The sequence below is a fragment of the Phyllobates terribilis genome, unplaced genomic scaffold, assembly GCF_046119375.1.
Source record: "Phyllobates terribilis strain yellow unplaced genomic scaffold, ASM4611937v1 Scaffold_3__8_contigs__length_932513732, whole genome shotgun sequence".
Classification (NCBI taxonomy): Eukaryota; Metazoa; Chordata; class Amphibia; order Anura; family Dendrobatidae; genus Phyllobates; species Phyllobates terribilis.
The window spans coordinates 65,623,918-65,646,368 of record NW_027362763.1 but is presented as its reverse complement, the minus strand read 5'-3'; the positions used below and the strand labels follow the sequence as shown (position 1 = coordinate 65,646,368).

The 22,451-nt window shown below is 43.2% G+C and overlaps 1 protein-coding gene across 3 annotated transcripts in view; it reads right to left on the bottom strand.

The window, feature by feature from the left end:
- Nucleotides 1-22,451, bottom strand: part of LOC141258809 (cytochrome P450 2K1-like) — a 157,858-nt gene that overhangs the window by 5,100 nt on the left and 130,307 nt on the right. For all 3 annotated transcript variants that reach the window (XM_073673954.1, XM_073673953.1, XM_073673955.1), the window contains exon 8: nt 867-1,051. In XM_073673954.1, coding sequence (XP_073530055.1) covers nt 867-1,051 — 185 coding nt within the window. The remainder of the gene's footprint in view (nt 1-866; nt 1,052-22,451) is intronic.

Sequence of the window (22,451 nt, the reverse complement as noted above, 5' to 3'; positions counted from 1 at the left end):
AAGGTGGCTACTTTGAAGAAGCTAGAATATAAGACATATTTTAAGTTGTTTCACACTTTTTTTTGTTAAGTATATAATTCCACATGTGTTAATTCATAGTTTTGATGCCTTCAGTGTGAATGTACAATTTTCATAGTCATGAAAATACAGAAAAATCATTAAATGAGAAGGTGTGTCCAAACTTTTGGTCTGTACTGTAGAGGTAAGGATGGGTTAGGGGTACTGTTTTGCCAGTATTGTGTCCATATATTTTTTTAAAGGAGCTTAGTAAAAACTTTAGAATGACTGAGTTTTGAATTCAAAGAATGGACTCCCTATTTAGGATCCTTATCTCTTGCCTATACTGGAAAGCGATGACAATGAGCATGTCTCACTGTGTAGGACCTTTCCAGCCCTATACTACATTGCCAAACTACTGACTTAAATAAACACTAGCTAATGTTTATATTCCCTGCAGTTGCCCTGTAGGCAAACAAAACATTTACTATCAGGTTTCCCTGAAGATTACAACTGGTCAATAGGGGTCTTATAAGGGCAGGACTTTGTGACGGCTGCCACCTATGATTGGCTGTAGCAGTCTAATTTTTAGAAGAGCGCATTACCAGCAAAACATTTTCTCTTCTATTCATCTGACCTCTGTAACCAGTTACAGTTACGGCAGGAGTCTTCTTGTCTCCTAACAGAGCAGAAACCCCTTTTGGAGAGCAGACCTCCAGAACTTTGCAGTGGATCCTTGATGGCTTTGGAAGGTGTACCTCAAATTCTCTCTGCTAATTGGGTAGATACCTGCATTAATTTATCTAATTTACCAGAATATTTCAATGTTTGGGGCACAAAGAAACAAAGACTTGAATCGAAACACTTACTTTTGGCAAGAAGAAGCCCTTAAGGGTGATATCTTGAGTCGTCTGATGTGGCATATTGGTTGGTGCAATATTAGCGAATCTTTGAATCTCGTGGATTACAGCGTCTGTGTATGGCATGTGTTTGCGGTGCACCATCTGAGGTTCAGCCGAACCAATAACCTTTTCAATTTCATTTTGAACTTTTTCTGTTAAAAAAGTAAAAATTACTCTTAAAGGGAATGTCCAATGCTAAAAAAATCCTTAAAAAAAAGCAAAAGGCCCATTCTGCTACTAATGCTCCGGGAGACCAGCAAAGCAGCTAACTTTGTCAGCAGTATGGAGGTATGTCAGGGGTATTGTAGGTGAATATGTTTTTTTTTTTTTTTTTACCACAACTATAGACCCATTTTTAAACTTTTCTTAGTAGTGGACAACTTCTTTAATGTCCTCAAGTCTTAGCTAAAAACAAACATTTAGTATTTCTAAACTTTTAGTGCTGGTGAATTATCCATCTTTACAAACATTGTGATTCCTACACCAATCCCACTTCTGCAATGAGGCGATATGAGCATCTTGTCTCAGGTGGCAATCTGGGGTGTGTCTTAGGGGGCGGCAAATGGGATTCGGCCAGGTTAGAGCCATTCTCTGAGCCTATTGTTAAACAAAGAGCTGGCACAGAGGACAGGTAGAACATCGGTTCTCTGCTTTCTGTAGTCATTTAGGCACCCAAACTTTTATTAATTAACCCTATGGTTGTGTTATGTGAGAGATTTGGAAAACAAACCTTTGACCCAGAATGGACATCACATGTAATTAATTGGTCTTATATCAAATGTAACCTCTTAGGCAGTCTGCGGAACAGGTACCTTTACAATATATGATCACTGTATGGTGGTAATATTAGTTGTTTTTTTATTAATTTTTTCATTTAGTAAAAGATTGGTGGAAAAATTTATTAAAGGGAATCTGTTATCACATTTGACTTATCTAAACTATTAATATGGGCTTACGAGTTATAGACTGCTGAAAAAAGTCCTCCCCGTATGCCTCATATCAGCTGCATTGTTGAGAAATCATCTTTTATCACATTATATAAATTACCTCTTCCAGCCTATGGGGAGGATGTTGTCTGGAAGATACCTCTGCCTCCAGAGCTTATTTTACATGAAGGAGGAGTTACCAGCCTGAGACAAGTAACTAACACAGAACAGGAGAAATTAAATTTGTCTTCTTGCAAACACATTTTCTGCTTCTCTCTCAGTTCTTCTATACTGTAACAATATTACAGCCCTGTCTGCCTGTGAGAAGGAAGCTGGAGCTGAGAGGAACCTGAAGATGTGTCAGTTATAATCACACACTGCTCTGCAGTATGATCAGGAGAGCAAAGAGTGCCTATTACACTACACATTTGTAACGCCCCACATGTAAAATAATCTCTGGAGGCAGAGTTATCTACCAGGCAACATCCTCCCCAGAGCCTGGAAGAGGTCATTTATATAAAGTGATAAAAGATGATTTCTCAACAACAAAGAATCTGATATGAGGCATACAGGGATGATTTTTTTCAGCAGTCTATAATGTGCATGCCCATATTAATCATTTAAGGTCAAATGTGGCGACAGATTCCCTTTAATACTGTTTTTCTACAAAACATACTGTAGAGTAGATAAAATGTTAATGCTAATGGTGTACCATATTATTTTCCGTTGTAAACGGAGGCAGTGCTCTGTATGGGAGGATTCAGAGAATATCTAATCTCGTTTATTTCTACTTAGCATTTTATATTGTTTTGAGTATATCAATTGCCAATCACCTACAGTCATACTACCGGCATAAACCAATGTTAGTACAATTATTACGGATATACACATATGGTCATATTATTGTTAGTTCGGTGCATGATGGAAATTTACAAGGTTACCCATCCCGGCTCAGACTAGCTAGATAACAGGAGCAGGGTGTCTCATAGAATGTTTCTGAGAGAAAAGGTTAGTGTGGGAAAGTTGCGTGTGAATCAAGAAGGAAAGAAGGAAAGAATGTATGTTATGCAAAGATTATAACAACATGGTTTTGAAGCAAGCAGACAAAATGGAGTTGCCATAGCATGAATATCAATATGTCCTTTACAGTATCATCATCAATAATGGACCTTGTACACTGTTGCTTGAAAGTCTGTGAACCCTTCAAAATTTTCCCATATTTCTGTAAAGATTTGAACCCTGTCAGAAGTCTGTGTTTCCGGTAATAATGATTAAGTAGAAAAAAAAATTACTTGGGGTCCCCCTATTTTTGAAACCAGCAAAGTTAAAGCAGATATCTGCAGGCTCATATAGTCCTGCTCACCATTATTGGCACCCCTTCATTTTTTCATAGACTGTACAATATTTTCAGAAATAAATGGAAAGGCACCAAAGTTATATCCTCAGGATTTTTTAATTAGTGGTCCAAAATAAGGCCTCTAGTACCACACGCATCAAAACAACCTCACAGCATTATGGATCCTCCATCATGCTTAACTGTTGGTAAGGTGTTCTTTTCTTTATCTAACGGGTCTGGGAGGTGGAACCTCTGAGCGACTATACAAGGGGGCAGTCCTTGTAAGGAAGCGGGTGGCTCCCAGGGAAGATGGGCAGGTAGTCACGGCAAGGACAGGGACAGTCTCTGGGTAGAAGGACAGGTAATCACGGCAAGTGACAGGGACAGTCTCTGGGTAGAAGGGCAGGTAGTCACGGCAAGTGACAATGGCAGTCTCTGGGTAGACTAGCAGACAGGTAGAAGGTGGACGCTCCCAGGTGAGCGGGCAAGAGTCTCTGGGCGGCCAGGTGGTCACAGCAAGTGACGGCAGAGCCTCCAGGTAGGCTAGCAGGCAGGTAGCAGGTGAGCGCTCCCAGGTGAGCGGGCAAGAGTCTCTGGACAGGCAGGTGGTCACAGCAAGTGACGGCAGAGCCTTCAGGTAGGCTAGCAGGCAGGCAGCAGGTGAGCGCTCCCAGGTGAGCGGGCAGGCTGGTCCATAGACAGACTGACAGGTGTCGGAAGGCAGACCGTCGGACCGCAGGCTTGCAAGCAGGTAAGCGGATATCAGGCAGGTATCAAGCAGGAATCTGGCAGGTGACTGGCAGGTAACAGGCAGGAATCTGGCAGGTGACTGGCAGGTAACTGGTAACGGGACCTGAGGGCTGAAGCAGAGTGAAGGCTTTGCAACAACATTGCTCGGGCACCTCCATTTTGGAGGAGGTGCCTTATATATGGAGAGGTCCTCCGGCCATTGTCCGGGGACTCCTTAGGACGGCGCGCGCGGCCCCTTTAAGAGAGGGGGAGCGCGCGCGCGAGCGCCCTAAGCACAGAGGCCGGGAAGCAGCGCGCGCTGCCAGCAGAGCGGGAGGAAGCCGCCGGGCACGGAGCGGAGAGGTGAAGGGAACGGCGTCCCTGCCTAGCAGGGGGCAGGGACGCCAATGCTACACTTTATAAGCTTCATTGTGCCATCTGTAAACATATTGTTGCATTACTTTGCCAAAAAGCTCTCATTTGGTTACATCTGTCCACAGAACATTTTCCCAGAAGGATTATGGTTTGTCAAAGTACTCTTTGGCAAAAATCAGTCATTCTTTTTTATGTCTTTTCTTCAGCAATGGTTTCTTCCTTGGACTTCACCCATAAAGCTCTGCTTGGTTTAGTGTGCGACATATGGTACTTGTTGAAACCATGACCTCAGACTGTTCCAAGTTGGTCTTCATGTCTTTGAATGTTTGACGTGGTGTTTTTTCCACCATTTTTACCAACCTTTGAAGACATCTCTGGTCAGTTTTCCTCTGTCCCCCATTTCCAGGGAGTTTCTTGATGGTTCCATGCTTGGCAAATTTCTTAATAACATTGTGCACTGTTGAAATTGTGATACCAAGGTCTTTGGAGATGGCCTTATACCCTTTCGAAGTCTTGTGTTTGCTAATTATAGCAGTTCTGATGTCTTCAGACAGCTCATTTGTCTTCACCATTGTGACAAAGTAACAGGGCCTACCATGTGGCTTTTTAAAACACTGAAGTCATCATTCATTGGCTAATTCATGTCACATGGGCACTGACAGTTAATTACAGGTGATTCTCTTTTATGATTTACCACAGGCAATTTAAAATGTGTTTCCATTAGTGATGGGTGAACACTAAAATGCTCAGTTACTCATTGCTCAAGTCGAGTAAATTGGAATGCTCAAGAGCTTGACCCGAGCAACGAGCCCAATATAAGTCTATGGGGAACTCAAGCATTTTTCTGGCGGCCACACTGGAGGTCTGCAGGGGGCCTTAAATTGCAGAAATCGATGGGAACAACATGGGGAAGACCCCTGGAAGTATGTCTGACTTCCAGGTCACTGCTGTGAACAATGTTGTCAGAGTATTACGCCACTTTTATGAGCTCACAATGAAACATACAAAACTAAATCAAAATGAATTTTCCCAGGAAAAATGTTCAGGAACATCCTTTCCAGGGTAATGACTTGTATATAAGGCAAAATAAATAACCAAAAACAAAAATGATCCTCCACACCTTGGGCTATGTTCAAGCGTTTTTTGATGCGTTTTTGCACTTTTGCATTGCTTTCAACGGTGAAAAATACATTTACCAGTAAATGTCAGTTTATCATTTTACTACCTTATCTTCCCATATGGTGTTTGAGATATGATCAGACGCATCCATACAGTGCTGAAAAGACATGGGAATGGCATGGGGAAGACTCCTGGAAGCATCTCTGACTCCCATGTCACTGCCTAAAGCTGTGGTCATCAGACGTGATCCTATATTACTGCGGTAGTAAGACAGACATTTTTGACAATGTGACAAATATTAAACTCCATTTAAAATGGGCAAGGTGTGGGGCAAGCGACGGGAAGAGAACGTAATGGTGATGGTGCACGCAGAGGTCAAGGCCGTTGGTAAGATGAAAATGTGCCTGCTGAGGGAGCACAACAAACTCCCACATCATATCAAATTACCTTCCTGTCCCAATTTCTAGGAGGCGGCGAAACACCGCTATTAAAGCCAGAGCAGTGTGAAAAGGTTGTTGGTTGGATAGCAGATAATGCTTCCAGTCAGTTTGCCACCACCTCCCTGCCTTCCACATGGTCCAGTCTAAGTTGCCATGAGTCTGGATCACATTATTATTATTACTTTAGCTCCATTTATTCCATGGCTCTTTACATGTGAAAAAGGGTTATACATCACAAAAACAATTACAATAATCTTGAACAGAAATGTGACAGCGACTGGTACAGGTGAGGAGATGACCCTGCCCGTGAGGGCTCACAGTCTACAAGAAATGGGTGAAGATACAGTAGTAGAGTTTAGGAAAGACTGGAGGGGTTAGAAGGGAGGCCAAAGAGCAGGAGGTTTCAGTAGTCGAGGTGGGAGATGTTGAGGGCGTGCACTAGTGTTTTTGTAGATTCGTGGTTGAGGAATGTGCAGATCCATGAGATTTTTTTTACTTGTAGTCGGCATATTCCTGTCCCTGATCCTCCTACCTCCCACCATTCCAAATGCCATGAGACAACTGATCCCACACTTGGACACTCTGAAGAGCTGTTTTGTTCATCTTTCCATTGATAGATTCTGGCCTCTCGCTTGGTCAACTCAGAAGTGGAAAGAGCTTGGATATGTGGTTTGAAGGAGAGATTAGAGTCCAGGGTTACCCCAAGAGCTGTTCACTTTTCCATTTATAGATTCGGGCCTCTCGCCCGGCCTGCTTCAAGCAGGGCAACAGAAGATCACCTGTAGCAATGCCCAATTATTTCAGTAGCCATGGTCACCCGAAGGTGAGGGTGGGAAAGTGCAATTACTGTTGGATCTGAGGTGGATGATGATGAGACACAATGGACAGAAAGTCAGTATAAGGACCAGGGTGCGGAAATGTACGACAAGGTGGTGGACGATGAAGTTGATGGGCTGAACGCCAGGGTCCAGAAACAATGTCTGTGGGTGACATCAATGCGTCTTCCCCTGTTGTACATGCACTCCAAGCCTCGCTCCATGATGCAGGTGAAAATGGCTCCCACCCTGCACCTGTCGATGCACACTTGCAACCATTACCATCAACAACCACATCCACATCCTTGTCCCAGCACAGTGTTCACTTGTCCCTACCCCAGTCCTTTGAACGCAAGCACAAATATGCAGCCAACCACCCACAGGCCACACTACTAAACTGCCACATTTCTCGACTGCTTGCACTAGAAATTTTGCCTTTTAGGCTCTTGGAGGCGGAAGCTTTCCGCAACCTCTTGGCGGCTGGCCCTCGGTCCTCAGCTGCCACTATTTCTCCCATTGTCGTCCCCACCTTATACAAGCACAGGTCCCAGAACATTACCTGTACCCTCACCAGCGCAGTTTGTGGGAAGAACTGCCTAACCACAGACACACGAACAGGTGAATATGGCCAGGGACGAAACATCTCACTGATGCATCACTGGGTTAATATTGTGGAAGTCAGGACCCAGTGGGACCCTGGGACGGAACACATCTTCCTGATGCATAGGAATGCGGGCCCTGGGTCAATCAACCTTCAACACAATATTCACAAGGTAAACAACACCAGTAGTCTGTCTCCTTGTCAATGAGCAAATTATTTATGATGATAGAGGCCACTATCTCCTTAGCTTGCTGCTTGCTGCTGGTACTTTTCTGTCGGATTCAGCTTGGCTCAAACCAGTCTGGAATTTTTCCAATGAATTATGGTACGATGCCATGGTATTAGCAGTGTCCCAGTACCAGTAGTGAAGCTATCCACAATTTCCTTCTGAGAAATTTTATTTGGTAGACTCAGTGGCTGGCCAAATACATTAGTTTCTCAAAAAGGAGCTGAAGATACTGAGTGGCAGTAGGTGCAACTTTCCCAGGCATGTTAGACTGGAGATTGTGTATGGGAATATATCGGGAGAGATAAGTTCAGAGATGTACGGAGGAGGAAGGCTATGGATGGCTTTGTAGGTCAGTGTTAGTAGTTTGAACTGGATACTCTGGGAAATTGGGAGCCAGTGAAGGGATCTTATAGATTGCTGGAGCCAGTCCAGAGTAGAAAAGCAGCCATAGAGTGTCCTGTAACCTTGACACAGACTTTTCTTAGCCAAGGGTGCTTCTCGGCAGGGTTGGACAGGCCCACCAGAGAACCAGAGACTTTTTCGGTGGGCCCTGGCTTCTCATTCAGTAGAGTTCATAGCGCAAACCTTGCAGCTGCTATGGGGCTCTTGAGCGGGGGAGAAAGGTGGTCCCTCAGAATCAAATACTCTGGTGGGCCCAATGCTCTTCATTCTGACATTGCTTCTAGATGACAGTTGTATTTCACCACAGCCATATTCTTTAGATCGGTGAAAGAACTGGCATAGATGGAAACCGTATCTACTCCTACTGTCATTTCTCCACCACCAGATTCAGGCCATTGTCACACATGACCATGCTGTATGTTCAACGGTGAAAGACACAGATCTACTCCTTGTGTTACAGCTTTCATCAACTCTGCAGCGGTGTGCGATTTGTCACCTAAGCATAAACATATTATATTCATCACAGCCTGTTGCCAATTGGCCAGGGCAGTGCTGCAGTGCTTGTGACTGATGTGGTCATTTCGGAGATGGACGCCAAAAAAGAGGAGGAGGAGGAGGAGGTGCAGGAGCTGAACAATGTGATTACATTGAGGTTACATTAGCGAGTCAGGTTTTTATGGTAAAGATCCTACTGTGTTTTTAATTTTTTTTTTTTACGTCTCTTCAAATGTGTGTTGCAGTGCATCCTAATTTTGTCAGCCCTTGAAATTGCTGCATACGCAATAACAGTATAGGAGACCCACTCCTTAATAATGGGAAGGATAATTCAAATAGATTTTATATTCTAGAATATTAACTGTCTTATCTGAAATTAATTTACGGGTGAGGTATCGCAGTACCGATAGCGTATTACACCGATCCAGCCAGGTATTATTACCTTACACTGCGTGCTGCTGGTGCTGCCCAAACAAAATGTAAAATCTATTCTATTCCCTATCGATAATGCTATTAGATGCATTTACAATAGGGACAGGTTCTAGGTGGTATCATTAACTCCAGATGAGTGTTCATTCTGGTGGCATAAATGTCTTGCATAGTCCATAATTTTTATTTTTATAATTTCTTTGGCCTTGTATACAAGTCATTAACCTGGAAAGAATGTTTCTTAACATTTTTCCCACTTTATCTTGTTTTTTGTATGTTTTTTTATTGTCAGTCCGTAAAAGTGGCTTGATACTCTGATAACATTGTTCACAGATATGCTATTTTTCAGCGACCAACTGTGAATAGGTTTGAACCCACAACTGCAATACTTTCAATGGAGTCTAATATTTGACACGCTCACAAAAATTGCTGAATTATTAGGGCAGTCATGTGGTATCATATCTGATAGCAATGGTTTCAGGCAGTCGTCTAATAGTATGTTATTTGTCAGCAACCAAGTGTCAATAGTTTGAAACAACATACACCTGGCCAACTTTAAATTCAGTTTAATATGTGACACATTCCCAAAATTTCTGTATTATTATGGCAGTAATATGGGACCACGTCTGATGGCCACGGTTTCAAGCAGTCGCCTAATAATATAATATTTTTCAGCGACCAATTGTCAATTGGTTCAACAAAACACAACTGGCTGACTTTAAATGGAGTGGAATATTTGGCACGCTCCACAAAATTTCTGCATTATTATGGCAGTCATATGGGATTGTGTCTGATGGCCACGGTTTCAGGCAGTCGCCTAATAGTATGGTATTTGTCAGCAATCACGTGTCAATAGTTTGGAACAACATACACCTGGCAGACTTTAAATGCAGTGTAATATGTGACACATTCCCAAAAATTTCTGTATTATTAAGGTAGTAATATGGGATCACATCTGATGGCCACAGTTTCAGGCAGTCGCCTAATAATATGGTATTTTTCAGCGACCAAATGTCAATTGGTTCATCAAAACACAGCTGGCTGACTTTAAATGGAGTGTATTATTTGGCACGCTCCACAAAACTTCAGTATTATTAAGGCAGTCATACGGGATCACATCTGATGGCCACGGTTTCAGGCAGTCGCCTAATAGTATGGTATTTGTCAGCAACCACGTGTCAATAGTTTGGAACAACATACTCCTAGAAGACTTTAAATGCAGTGTAATATGGGACACATTCCCAAAAATTTCTATATTTTTACGGCAGTAATATGGGATCATGTCTGATGGCCACGGTTTCAGGCAGTCACCTAATAGTATGGTATTTTTCAGCCACCAAGTGTCAATTGGTTCATCAAAACACAGCTGGCTGACTTTAAATGGAGTGTAATATTTGGCACGCTCCACAAAATTTCTGTATTATTACGGCAGTCATATGGGATCACATCTGATGATTGAAAAAAGTTTCTCTGCTTCCACAATACAGTAATGCAATTAAGATAAAATCTGGCTGTATTCTGGTAACATGCAAATGGAGCAGTAAAATATTGTACTCTGGGTTGCTTTTTAAGCAAATAATCAGGATTTGTAGATTGTGAGCCCTCGCGGGCAGAGTCCTCTCTCCTCCTGTATCAGTCGCTGACTTGTATTGTTCATGTTTGCTGTAATTGTTTTTACTATGTATACCCCTTTCAAATGTAAAGCACCATGGAATAAATAGTGCTATAATAATAAATAATAATAATTAGAGATGAGCGTTGTTCGACTCGAACTGTTCGCCAATCTCAAATTCGAGCTGTTTTGGGCGGTGTTCGAGCCGTTCGGCGAACACGAACGATTTGAAAAAAATTTGGCTGTTCGAGGTTATGTTCGATAACTGTTCGTGCACCAAAATCATAACTGGATTTTTTCTCAGTAATGATGAAAATTAATGTTAATACGCAGTTTGAGTGTACAGCGGGGCGGGGGGAGGGGCAGGGGATGGATCTCTGCAGGAATAATGAAGATCTCCATTTTTTCTTTCTCTTTCCCGCATTTACAGTGGGGAGGTGCAATCTGTCAGCCTATCAGCAGCGCACACACGGAGCGAAGTGCTTTTTTTCACACAAGCAAGGGCATGTGTCATTGGCAGTGTATGTCACATGTCCTTGCCCTATAAGACCCAGCCATTTTCCCCGTCGCCACCATTTTCTCACTGCTGCAGCTGCGTGTTAGACGGCACATTCTGTTTGCGCTATACCTTGTTAATTTCAAGCCAATTTTCGCACAAATCTACAGATAGCTTGGGAGTAGGGAATAGTTGTGATTGCAGTCCTTTTAAGGACTAGGTTACAGCATTTCCTACTACTTTTATCAGACAGGTCTGTGCTCTTAAATAGATAGGTTGTGGGAGTAAAGACTAATTGTAATTGCAGTCCTTTTCAGGACTAAGTTACATCAGTTCCTATCAGTTTTTGCCAGGCAGGTCTGTGCCAGTGCTGTGCAAGTTCTTTTCACAGCATTTGGCTAAATCTAGCAAAGCTAATCCTTTTTGGCCTATTGCAGAGTGTGTTAGTCAGTGGAGTAGCCTATTTGTGTTGCAAGCTACACCACCTGTGTATAGAATACCAATTTTTTTACTGCACCTAGTGAAGTAAAACCTTTTGGGCATAGCATCATTTTATTAGTCCATCTATACTGACCTCCATAAGGTTGCAAACTGAATAGAATTTTTTTCTGCATCTAGCTCTGAAAAAATATTTAGCCTTCTAGCTGTGTGTGGGACTTGTTCTATTAGTCCATCTATACTGACCTCCATCAGGTTGCAAACTGAATATAATTTTTTTCTGCATCTACCTCTGAAAAAATATTTGGGCTTCTAGCTGTGTGTGGGACTTGTTCTATTAGTCCATCTATACTGACCTCCATCAGGTTGCAAATTGAATATAATATTTTTCTGCATCGAGCTCTGAAAAAATATTTGGCCTTCTAGCAGTGTGTGGGACTTGTTCTATTAGTACATCTATACTGACCTCCATCAGGTTGCAAATTCAAAATATTTTTTTGTCTGCATCTAGCTCTGAAAAAATATTTGGCCTTCTAGCAGTGTGTGGGACTTGTTCTATTAGTCCATCTATACTGACCTCCATCAGGTTGCAAATTAAAAATAATTTTTATCTGCATCTAGCTCTGAAAAAATATTTGGCCTTCTAGCAGTTTGTGGGACTTGTTCTATTAGTCCATCTATACTGACCTCCATCAGGTTGCAAATTAAAAATAATTTTTATCTGCATCTAGCTCTGAAAAAATATTTGGCCTTCTAGCAGTGTGTGGGACTTGTTCTATTAGTCCTTCTATACTGACCTCCATCAGGTTGCAAACTGAATATAATTTTTTTCTGCATCTACCTCTGAAAAATTATTTGGCCTTCTAGCAGTGTGTGGGACTTGTTCTATTAGTCCATCTATACTGACCTCCATCAGGTTGCAAACTGAATATAATTTTTTTCTGCATCTACCTCTAAAAAAATATTTGGGCTTCTAGCTGTGTGTGGGACTTGTTCTATTAGTCCATCTATACTGACCTCCATCAGGTTGCAAATTGAATGTAATATTTTTCTGCATCTAACTCTGAAAAAATATTTGGCCTTCTAGCTGTGTGTGGGACTTGTTCTATTAGTCCATCTATACTGACCTCCATCAGGTTGCAAATTAAAAATAATTTTTATCTGCATCTAGCTCTGAAAAAATATTTGGCCTTCTAGCAGTTTGTGGGACTTGTTCTATTAGTCCATCTATACTGACCTCCATCAGGTTGCAAATTAAAAATAATTTTTATCTGCATCTAGCTCTGAAAAAATATTTGGCTTTCTAGCAGTGTGTGGGACTTGTTCTATTAGTCCATCTATACTGACCTCCATCAGGTTGCAAACTGAATATAATTTTTTTCTGCATCTACCTCTGAAAAATTATTTGGCCTTCTAGCAGTGTGTGGGACTTGTTCTATTAGTCCATCTATACTGACCTCCATCAGGTTGCAAACTGAATATAATTTTTTTCTCCATCTACCTCTGAAAAAATATTTGGGCTTCTAGCTGTGTGTGGGACTTGTTCTGTTAGTCGATCTATACTGACCTCCATCAGGTTGCAAATTGAATATAATATTTTTCTGCATCTACCTCTGAAAAAATATTTGGCCTTCTAGCAGTGTGTGGGACTTGTTCTATTAGTCCATCTATACTGACCTCCATCAGGTTGCAAACTGAATATAATTTTTTTCTGCATCTACCTCTGAAAAAATATTTGGCCTTCTAGCAGTGTGTGGGACTTGTTCTATTAGTCCATCTATACTGACCTACATCAGGTTGCAAACTGAATATAATTTTTTTCAGCATCTACCTCTGAAAAAATATTTGGGCTTCTAGCTGTGTGTGGGACTTGTTCTATTAGTCCATCTATACTGACCTCCATCAGGTTGCAGATTGAATATAATATTTTTCTGCATCTAGCTCTGAAAAAATATTTGGCCTTCTAGCAGTGTGTGGGACTTGTTCTATTAGTCCATCTATACTGACCTCCATCAGGTTGCAAACTGAATATAAGTTTTTTTCTGCATCTACCTCTGAAAAAATATTTGGACTTCTAGCTGTGTGTAGGAATTGTTCTATTAGTCCATCTATACTGACCTCCATCAGGTTGCAAATTGAATATGATATTTTTCTGCATCTACCTCTGAAAAAATATTTGGCCTTCTAGCAGTGTGTGGGACTTGTTCTATTAGTCCATCTATACTGACCTCCATCAGGTTGCAAATTGAGTATAATATTTTTCTGCATCTAGCTCTGAAAAAATATTTGGCCTTCTAGCAGTTTGTGGGACTTGTTCTATTAGTCCATCTATACTGACCTCCATCAGGTTGCAAACTGAATATAATTTTTTTCTGCATCTACCTCTGAAAAAATATTTGGGCTTCTAGCTGTGTGTGGGACTTGTTCTATTAGTCCATCTATACTGACCTCCATCAGGTTGCAAACTGAATGTAATTTTTTTCTGCATCTACCTCTGAAAAAATATTTGGCCTTCTAGCAGTGTGTGGGACTCATTGTATTAGGCCATCTATACCAAGCTCCACCAGCTTTTAAATTAATAATAATTTTTAGTTGCATCTAGCCCTGAAAATAATTTTTCTTCCCAATAGTGGTAGCAATAGAAATTTGGGGCGCGCTCCTGGCTTACAAAAATATACGCTTCATAACAAAAAACACCAGCCTAGCGCACTGCATTAATAAGATGGCATCATCGTCTCTCCCAGTGCTAGGCCTACTACCCAGGCTAGCATTCCTGTGCCTAAAACACAATGTATGGATCCTCGCTAGCCACTATGCTGAGGGGTCTAAAGCTGCTGCTAACGCTTTATAACAATTCAATTGGCAGATTTTCACAGAGCTCTTCCACAACGCCCACCCATCGGGCAACAGTTGCCCACCTTCCATATGGGATCTAGTGGCGAATAGTTGATGCCATTAATCAGAGCGTCAGTTGCCCCGTCGACGTGGAAAGCATACGGTAAGGCATGGGAAGAGTGGACACGACTAGTAGCAGGCAGACGGGTTGACCAATGTGAACAAGCCAGATCACAAGTCACCATAGAATTTCTCCACCAGCTAATGATGAGGAGCATATCAGGGGCGTCAGCGCAGCGGTGTCTGACCGGAGTAGCATTTCACTTCCAACTACTGAATTGGGGAGATGTGACAAAGATTCATCATCAGAAAATCCATAAAAGGGTGGAAAAGGGGTCAGCCAAGTCAGGAGTGTAGACGTCCCGTCCCGTATCACTAAAACTGATTTCTCACATCATATCCATAACACCATTATCATGACACTCACAATTTGAAGCAACACTACTGTCTACTGCATTTGTGATCGCCTTCATCGGGGCGCTATGCATAAGCGAATTAGTCCCTCAATCCAAAATTACCACCAGTGGAGGCTTATTACACCAGGACGTAGTCATAGCCCATAATGCAATACGTCTACGCATACACAAATCGAAAACGGTTCCAGCAGGCAGGGGCACTTGGGTACTTCTACAACCCACAAACGGTACACTGAGTCGGGTAACAATAGTAAAAACATATCTAACCATCAGATCACAAAGTAATTTCTTCCTATCACACATTGATGGAACGCCATTATCAACATACCAGTTCCAAGCTATATTTAATAAATGCATAACATCGGCAGGGAACCACCCCAAAGATTACGGGACACACTCATTCCGCATAGGCACGGCCACGGAAGCAGCAAGAGCAGGACTGTCAGAAACGAAAGTTCAGAGGATAGGGAGATGGTGATCCACGTGTTTGGCAAGATACATAAGACCGGACTTGTTATCCTAACGTGGTTTGTTTCTTTTACAGGTGACGCTAAGCCAACAGTGTGGGTGATAGGCCACTCGTATATATATTGGGCAGAAAAAAGGGCGAAAGCCCGCCCAGGCGGGAGGAAATTAGAGTTTCATAACACATATTTCAACTGGAGAGGTATTAGAGGCCTGCTATGGCCACAGGTACTAATGGAGGTAATTAAGGTAGGGAGAGAGGCAAGATGTCCGGTCATCTTAGTTATACAGGCCGGGGGAAACAACCTAGGTCATCACAAGAGCGCATAACTAATGGCAATAATGAAACTAGACACTGAGCGCTTCAGAGAATTTTTCACAAAACTAGCTATAGTATGGTCAGAGATTGTGCCGATAGCGGTATGGCAAGGTGCGCGAGACATCACGGCCATCGAACGGACAAGGCGGGTAATAAATATTCGGATGGCAAAATTTAGAAGAGACAGAGGCGGTGTAGTGGTACGACACCGACAACTGGAAGGAGATAAAGCAGGCCTCATACGGCCCGACGGTGTTCACTTAATGGATATTGGACTGGACATATTCCTGTCAGGACTCCAGGACGGAGTGGAACAAGCATTAAGAGTGATGGGTGGGGGTCAGAGTCCTGCATACGAGTACGCAGGATCCTCCGTTGCCTGGAAATAGAAAGGACATGTTGGAGAGTTACACTTGTTGGCCAAGTTGCCGGAGTGGAGACCCAGGGCATGCTGCAACAAGCTGAATTATTTTAGAAATAAAATGCCTTTCTAATGGAATGAGTATAAAGAGTTAATAAAGCTGTGACCGATCCTCACCCATCCAGTTGTAAGAGTTACATTATTGTATTGTCAAGGAAAATGGGGCGGTAGGGGGGCTGAGCGTCTGGGTTTGGTTGGGGGTCCCCACAGTCTGCCTAGGCTAGATGCATTTAAAAATTCTTATTAGATACACAGGCGGTGCAGCTTGCTTCGCAGCTGGGCTACTACACCCAAAGTATTGCCTAGGCTAGATGCAGTAAAAAATTCTACGCTGACTAGCAGACACTGAAGATTTGGAGCAGACCTCTGAGTAAACAGCTCTTCAGTAGAGATGAGCGGTGTTCGACTAGAACTGTTCGCCAATCTCAAATTCCAGCTGTTTTGGGCGGTGTTCGAGTTGTTCGACGAACCCGAACGATTTGCAAAAAATTCGGCTGTTCGAGGTTATGTTCGATAACTGTTCGTGCACCAAAAGCGTGTCCTGCATGTCTGGTGCTATTTAGAGCACCAATCATGCAGGGATTGTCTGCCACTCACTGTAATGCCACAGCCATGGTGGTTGTGGCATTACAGTGATTGCCCAAATCGATGGGAACAGTGCCAACAGTGAAACATGAAAAGCCGGCAATTCAGCAGCGGCATACACCGGTACCCGACAATTTAGAACCGAAAGAATAGAGCTTCACAAATAGATTAGATAGATATAAACATGTCAGCCACATATATACGAAGTACAGTGAAAGTGCTGCTTACTGTACTTGTCATTTAGCGTAAAGGATTTATCAAAAAAAATAATAGTGTTTTCATGCACCGTCTCTTTAAAAAAGCCGGCCGGCAATTCAGCAGCGGTACCCGACAATTTAGAATAGAAGGAATAGAGAATCACACATAGATTAGATAGATAGAAACATGTCAGTCACATATATATGAAGTACAGTGACAGTGTTGATTACTGTACTTGTCATTTAGTGTAAAGGATTTATCAAAAAAAATAATAGTGTTTTCATGCACCATCTCTTTAAAAAAGCCGGCCGGCAATTCAGCATCTGTACACGACAATTTATAACAGACAGAATAGAGCTTCACACATAGATTAGATAGATAGAAACATGTCAGTCACATATATATGAAGTACAGTGACAGTGCTGCTTACTGTACTTGTCATTTAGCGTAAAGGATTTATCAAAAAAAATAATAGTGTTTTCATGCACCGTCTCTTTAAGAAAGCCGGCCGGCAATTCAGCATCTGTACCCGACAATTTAGAATAGAAGGAATAGAGAATCACACATAGATTAGATAGATAGAAACATGTCAGTCACATATATATGAAGTACAGTGACAGTGTTGCTTACTGTACTTGTCATTTAGTGTAAAGGATTTATTAAAAAAAATAATAGTGTTTTCATGCACCGTCTCTTTAAGAAAGCCGGCCGGCAATTCAGCATCTGTACCCGACAATTTATAACAGACAGAATAGAGCTTCACACATAGATTAGATAGATAGAAACATGTCAGTCACTTATATATGAAGTACAGTGACAGTGTTGGTTACTGTACTTGTCATTTAGTATTAAAATAAAGGATTTATTATTAAAAAAATTGGCGTGGGGTTCCCTTTAATTTTAGGCTCTAGCGGAGGTTAAGCAGACAGCTGGGGCAGATGTTTGAAGCCTGGGAAGGGGGTAATACCCACGGAGCTTCCCAGGCTACTAATATGAGCCCCCAGCTGAATACATAGCCTTTACTAGCTATTAAAATGGGGGACCCCCCCAAAAAAATGACGTGGGGTCCCCCCTAATTTAATAGCTAGCAAAGGCTAGGCAGACAGCTGGGGGCTGATATTAATAGCCCAGGAAGGGAGCCATGAATATTGGCCCCCTCCCAGGCTAGAAACACCAGCCGTCAGCCGCCCCAGAAATGGCGCATTCATAGGATGCGCCAATTCTGGCACTTAGCCTCGCTCTTCCACGCTGCCCTGGTGCGGTGGCAGGGGGTAATAGGGCTGGGGTTGATGTCAGCTTATAATGCCAGCTGACATCAAGCCCAGGTTAGTAATGGAGAGGCGTCTATAAGACACCCCCATTACTAACCCCATAGTCAAAGTTAAAAAAAACACAAACACCCAGAATGAAGTCCTTTAATTGAAATAAAGACACAATTCTTTATTGTTCTAAATTAAACCATACTTACCATCACGCCCATTCCAGCTGAAGCCAACGATCTCCTGTAATAAAAATAAAATAATAAAGCAACCTCATCCTTACCTTTCCATGGTTCCCACGACAGCTTCAGCTCTGCTACATCGAGATGACAGGCTGGACCGCAGCAGAACGCTGCCATCCAGCCTGTCATCCCGCAGACACTGAGAAGAGCAGGCTTGCTTCCGCTCCACATTGTCTCTCTGTGACGGCATAAAGATGAGCCGAGGTCATGTCCAATGAACTCTGCTCACCTCATGCACGTCACTTACAGCGTGGGAGAATTCTCACGCTGAAGCGCTGAGTGCAGGAGAATTTTCCCACGCTGTCAGTGAGGTGCATGAGGTGAGCTGAGTTCATTGGACATGACCTCGGCTCATCTGGATGCCGTCACAGCGAGACACTGAGGAGCGCAAGCATGCCTGCTCTTCTCAGTGTCTGCGGCATGACAGGCTGGATGGCAGCGTTCTGCTGCGGTCCAGCCTGTCATCTCGATGTAGCAGAGCTGAAGCTGTCGTGGGAACCATGGAAAGGTAAGGATGAGGTTGGTTTATTATTTTTCTTTTATTGCAGGAGATCGTTGGCTTCAGCTGGAATGGGCGTGATGGTAAGTATAGTTTAATTTAGAACAATAAAGAATTGTGTGTTTATTTCAATTAAAGGACTTTATTCTGGGTGTTGTGTTTTTTTTAAATACTTTACTAGAAATTCATGGCGGTCATGTCTAATACTGGCGTGACCCCATGAATTTTGGGCTTGGGGCCAGCTGATAATACCAAGCTGGCCCTAACCCCTTTATTACCCAGTGAGCCACCGCACCAGGGCCCTGGATGAGTTGGGTACAGCGCCAGAAGATGGCGCTTCTATGAACGCGCCATTTTCCGGGGTGGCTGCGGACTGCAATTTGCAGCGGGGGGGGCCCAGAAAGCTTGGGCCTCCCTGCGCTGCAGATTCCAGCCCCCAGCTGCCTAGTTGTACCTGGCTGGACACAAAAATAGGGCGAAGCCCCACGTATTTTTTTTTTAATTATTTCATGAAATTCATGAAATAATTAAGAAAAAAAGGCCTTCCCTATATTGTTGTGTCCGGCCAGGTACAAATAGTCAGCTGGTGGTTGGGGGCAGCCCGTTCCTGCCTGCTGTACCTGGCTGGACACAAATATAGTGCGAAGCCCCACTTCAATTTTTTTTAATTATTTCATGAAATTTATGAAATAATTAAGAAAAAAAGGCCTTCCCTATATTGTTGTGTCCGGACAGGTACAAATAGGCAGCTGGTGGTTGGGGGCAGCCCATTCCTGCCTGCTGTACCTGGCTGGACACAAATATAGTGCGAAGCCCCACTTCAATTTTTTTAAATTATTTCAGGAAATTCATGAAATAATTAAAAAAAAATTGACGTGGGGCTTTGCACTATATTTGTGTCCAGTCAGGTGCAGCAGGCAGGAACGGGCTGCCCCCAACCACCAGCTGCCTATTTGTACCTGGCCGGACACAACAATATAGGGAAGCCCTTTTTTTCTTAATTATTTCATGAAATAATTTAAAGAAAATTGACGTGGGGCTTCGCCCTGTTTTTGTGTCCAGCCAGGTACAACTAGGCAGCTGGGGGCTGGAATCCGCAGCGCAGGGAGGCCCAAGCTTTCTGGGCCACCCCCGCTGCAAATTGCAGTCCACAGCCACCCCGGAAAATGGCGCGTTCATAGAAGCGCCATCTTCTGGCGCTGTACCCAACTCATCCAGGGCCCTGATGCGGTGGCTCACTGGGTAATAAAGGGGTTAGGGCCAGCTTGGCATTATCAGCTGGCCCTCAGCCCAAAATTCATGGGGTCACGCAAATATTAGACATGACCACCATGAATTTCTAGTAAAGTATTTAAAAAAAACACAACACCCAGAAAAAAGTCCTTTAATTGAAATAAACACACAATTCTTTATTGTTCTAAATTAAACCATACTTACCGTCACGCCCATTCCAGCTGAAGCCAACGATCTCCTGAAATAAAAGAAAAATAATAAAGCAACATCATCCTTACCTTTCCATGGTTCCCATGACAGCTTCAGCTCTGCTACATCGAGATGACAGGCTGGACCGCAGCAGAATGCTGCCATCCAGCCTGTCATCCCGCAGACACTGAGAAGCGCAGGCTTGCTTGCGCTCCACAGTGTCTCTCTGTGAGGGCATCCAGATGAGCCGAGTTAATGTCCAATGAACTCGGCTCACCTCATGCACGTCACTGACAGCGTGGGAAAATTCTCCTGCACTCAGCGCTTCAGCGTTTGAGAATTCTCACGCTGAAGCGCTGAGTGCAGGAGAATTCTCCCACGCTGTCAGTGACGTGCAGGAGGTGAGCTGAGTTCATTGGACATGAGCTCACCTTATGCACGTCACTGACAGCGTGGGAGAATTCTCCTGCACTCAGCGCTTCAGCGTGAGAATTTTCCCACGCTGTCAGTGACGTGCATGAGGTGCGCCGAGTTCATTGGACATGAACTCGTCTCATCTTTATGCCGTCACAGCCAGACACTGCAGAGCGCAAGCATGCCTGCGCTTCTCAGTGTCTGCGGGATGACAGGCTGGATGGCAGCGTTCTGCTGCGGTCCAGCCTGTCATCTAGATGTAGCAGAGCTGAAGCTGTCGTGGGAACCATGGAAAGGTAAGGATGATGTTGCTTTATTATTTTTCTTTTATTGCAGGAGATCGTTGGCTTCAGCTGGAATGGGCGTGATGGTAAGTATGGTTTAATTTAGAACAATAAAGGATTGTGTCTTTATTTCAATTAAAGGACTTTATTCTGGGTGTTTGTGTTTTCTTTTAACTTTGACTATGGGGTTAGTAATGGGGGTGTCTTATAGACGCCTCTCCATTACTAACCTGGGCTTGATGTCAGCTGGCATTATAAGCTGACATCAACCCCAGCCCTATTACCCCCTGCCACCGCTACAGGGCAGCGTGGAAGAGCGAGGCTAAGTGCCAGAATTGGCGCATCCTATGAATGCGCCATTTCTGGGGCGGCTGACGGCTGGTGTTTCTAGCCTCGGAGGGGGCCAATATTCATGGCTCCCTTCCTGGGCTATTAATATCAGCCCCCAGCTGTCTGCCTAGCCTTTGCTAGCTATTAAATTAGGGGGGACCCCACGTCATTTTTTGGGGGGGGTCCCCCATTTTAATAGCTAGTAAAGGCTATGTATTCAGCTGGGGGCTCATATTAGTAGCCTGGGAAGCTCCGTGGGTATTACCCCCTTCCCAGGCTTCAAACATCTGCCCCAGCTGTCTGCTTAACCTCCGCTAGAGACTAAAATTAAGGGGAACCCCACGCCAATTTTTTTTAATAATAAATCCTTTATTTTAATACTAAATGACAAGTACAGTAATCAACACTATCACTGTACTTCATATATATGTGACTGACATGTTTCTATCTATCTAATCTATGTGTGAAGCTCTATTCTGTCTGTTATAAATTGTCGGGTACAGATGCTGAATTGCCGGCTGGCTTTTTTAAAGAGACAGTGCATGAAAACACTATTATATTTTTTAATAAATCCTTTACACTAAATGACAAGTACAGTAAGCAACACTGTCACTGTACTTCATATATATGTGACTGACATGTTTCTATCTATCTAATCTATGTGTGATGCTCTATTCCTTCTTGTCTAAATTGTCGGGTACCGGTGTATGCCGCTGCTGAATTGCCGGCCGGCTTTTTTAAAGAAAGCGTCTTCTGAGCAGTTTGTCAGCTTTTGGACACCTTTGATGGTGTTTTCTATGTGTTTCTATGTGTTTTTGTTTGCCTGCCATTGGTTTTAACGGTGTTCGACGGTGTTCTAAGGTGTTCGACGAACAGTTCGACGAACAGTTCCTCGAACATCCCGGTGTTCGACGAACCGAACCGAACCCGAACACTACGGGGGTGGCTCAACACTACTCTTCAGACTCAACCATCTGTGTTACCCCAAGCCATAGTGTATGTAGTTTCTTACAGTTAAAAGGGGGAGGGAGCGACCCAACCCACCTGGAATTGACGATGCCAGCGTCACGTAAGACACAGCAAGGGGACTCCAAAAAGAGTCTCCATTTTTTCCCAAAATTGTGGCACAGACACCACTTAACCCTAGAACGCATACCTGGGGCCTCGCATTCCCGCCCTGTTAATTGTTTTCTATTTTCTGCAAGATTACTTTAGGTATTCTTCATGTATATAGTTGTTTGTCATTTGAGTTTGAGTTATTCCATGTTATTTGCACACGGGCCTAAAAGGCCCCAGGTATATGAAAGTGTAGATTTTTATGGTCATGCGTTCTAGGGTTAAGTGGCATCAATTGCCCCACA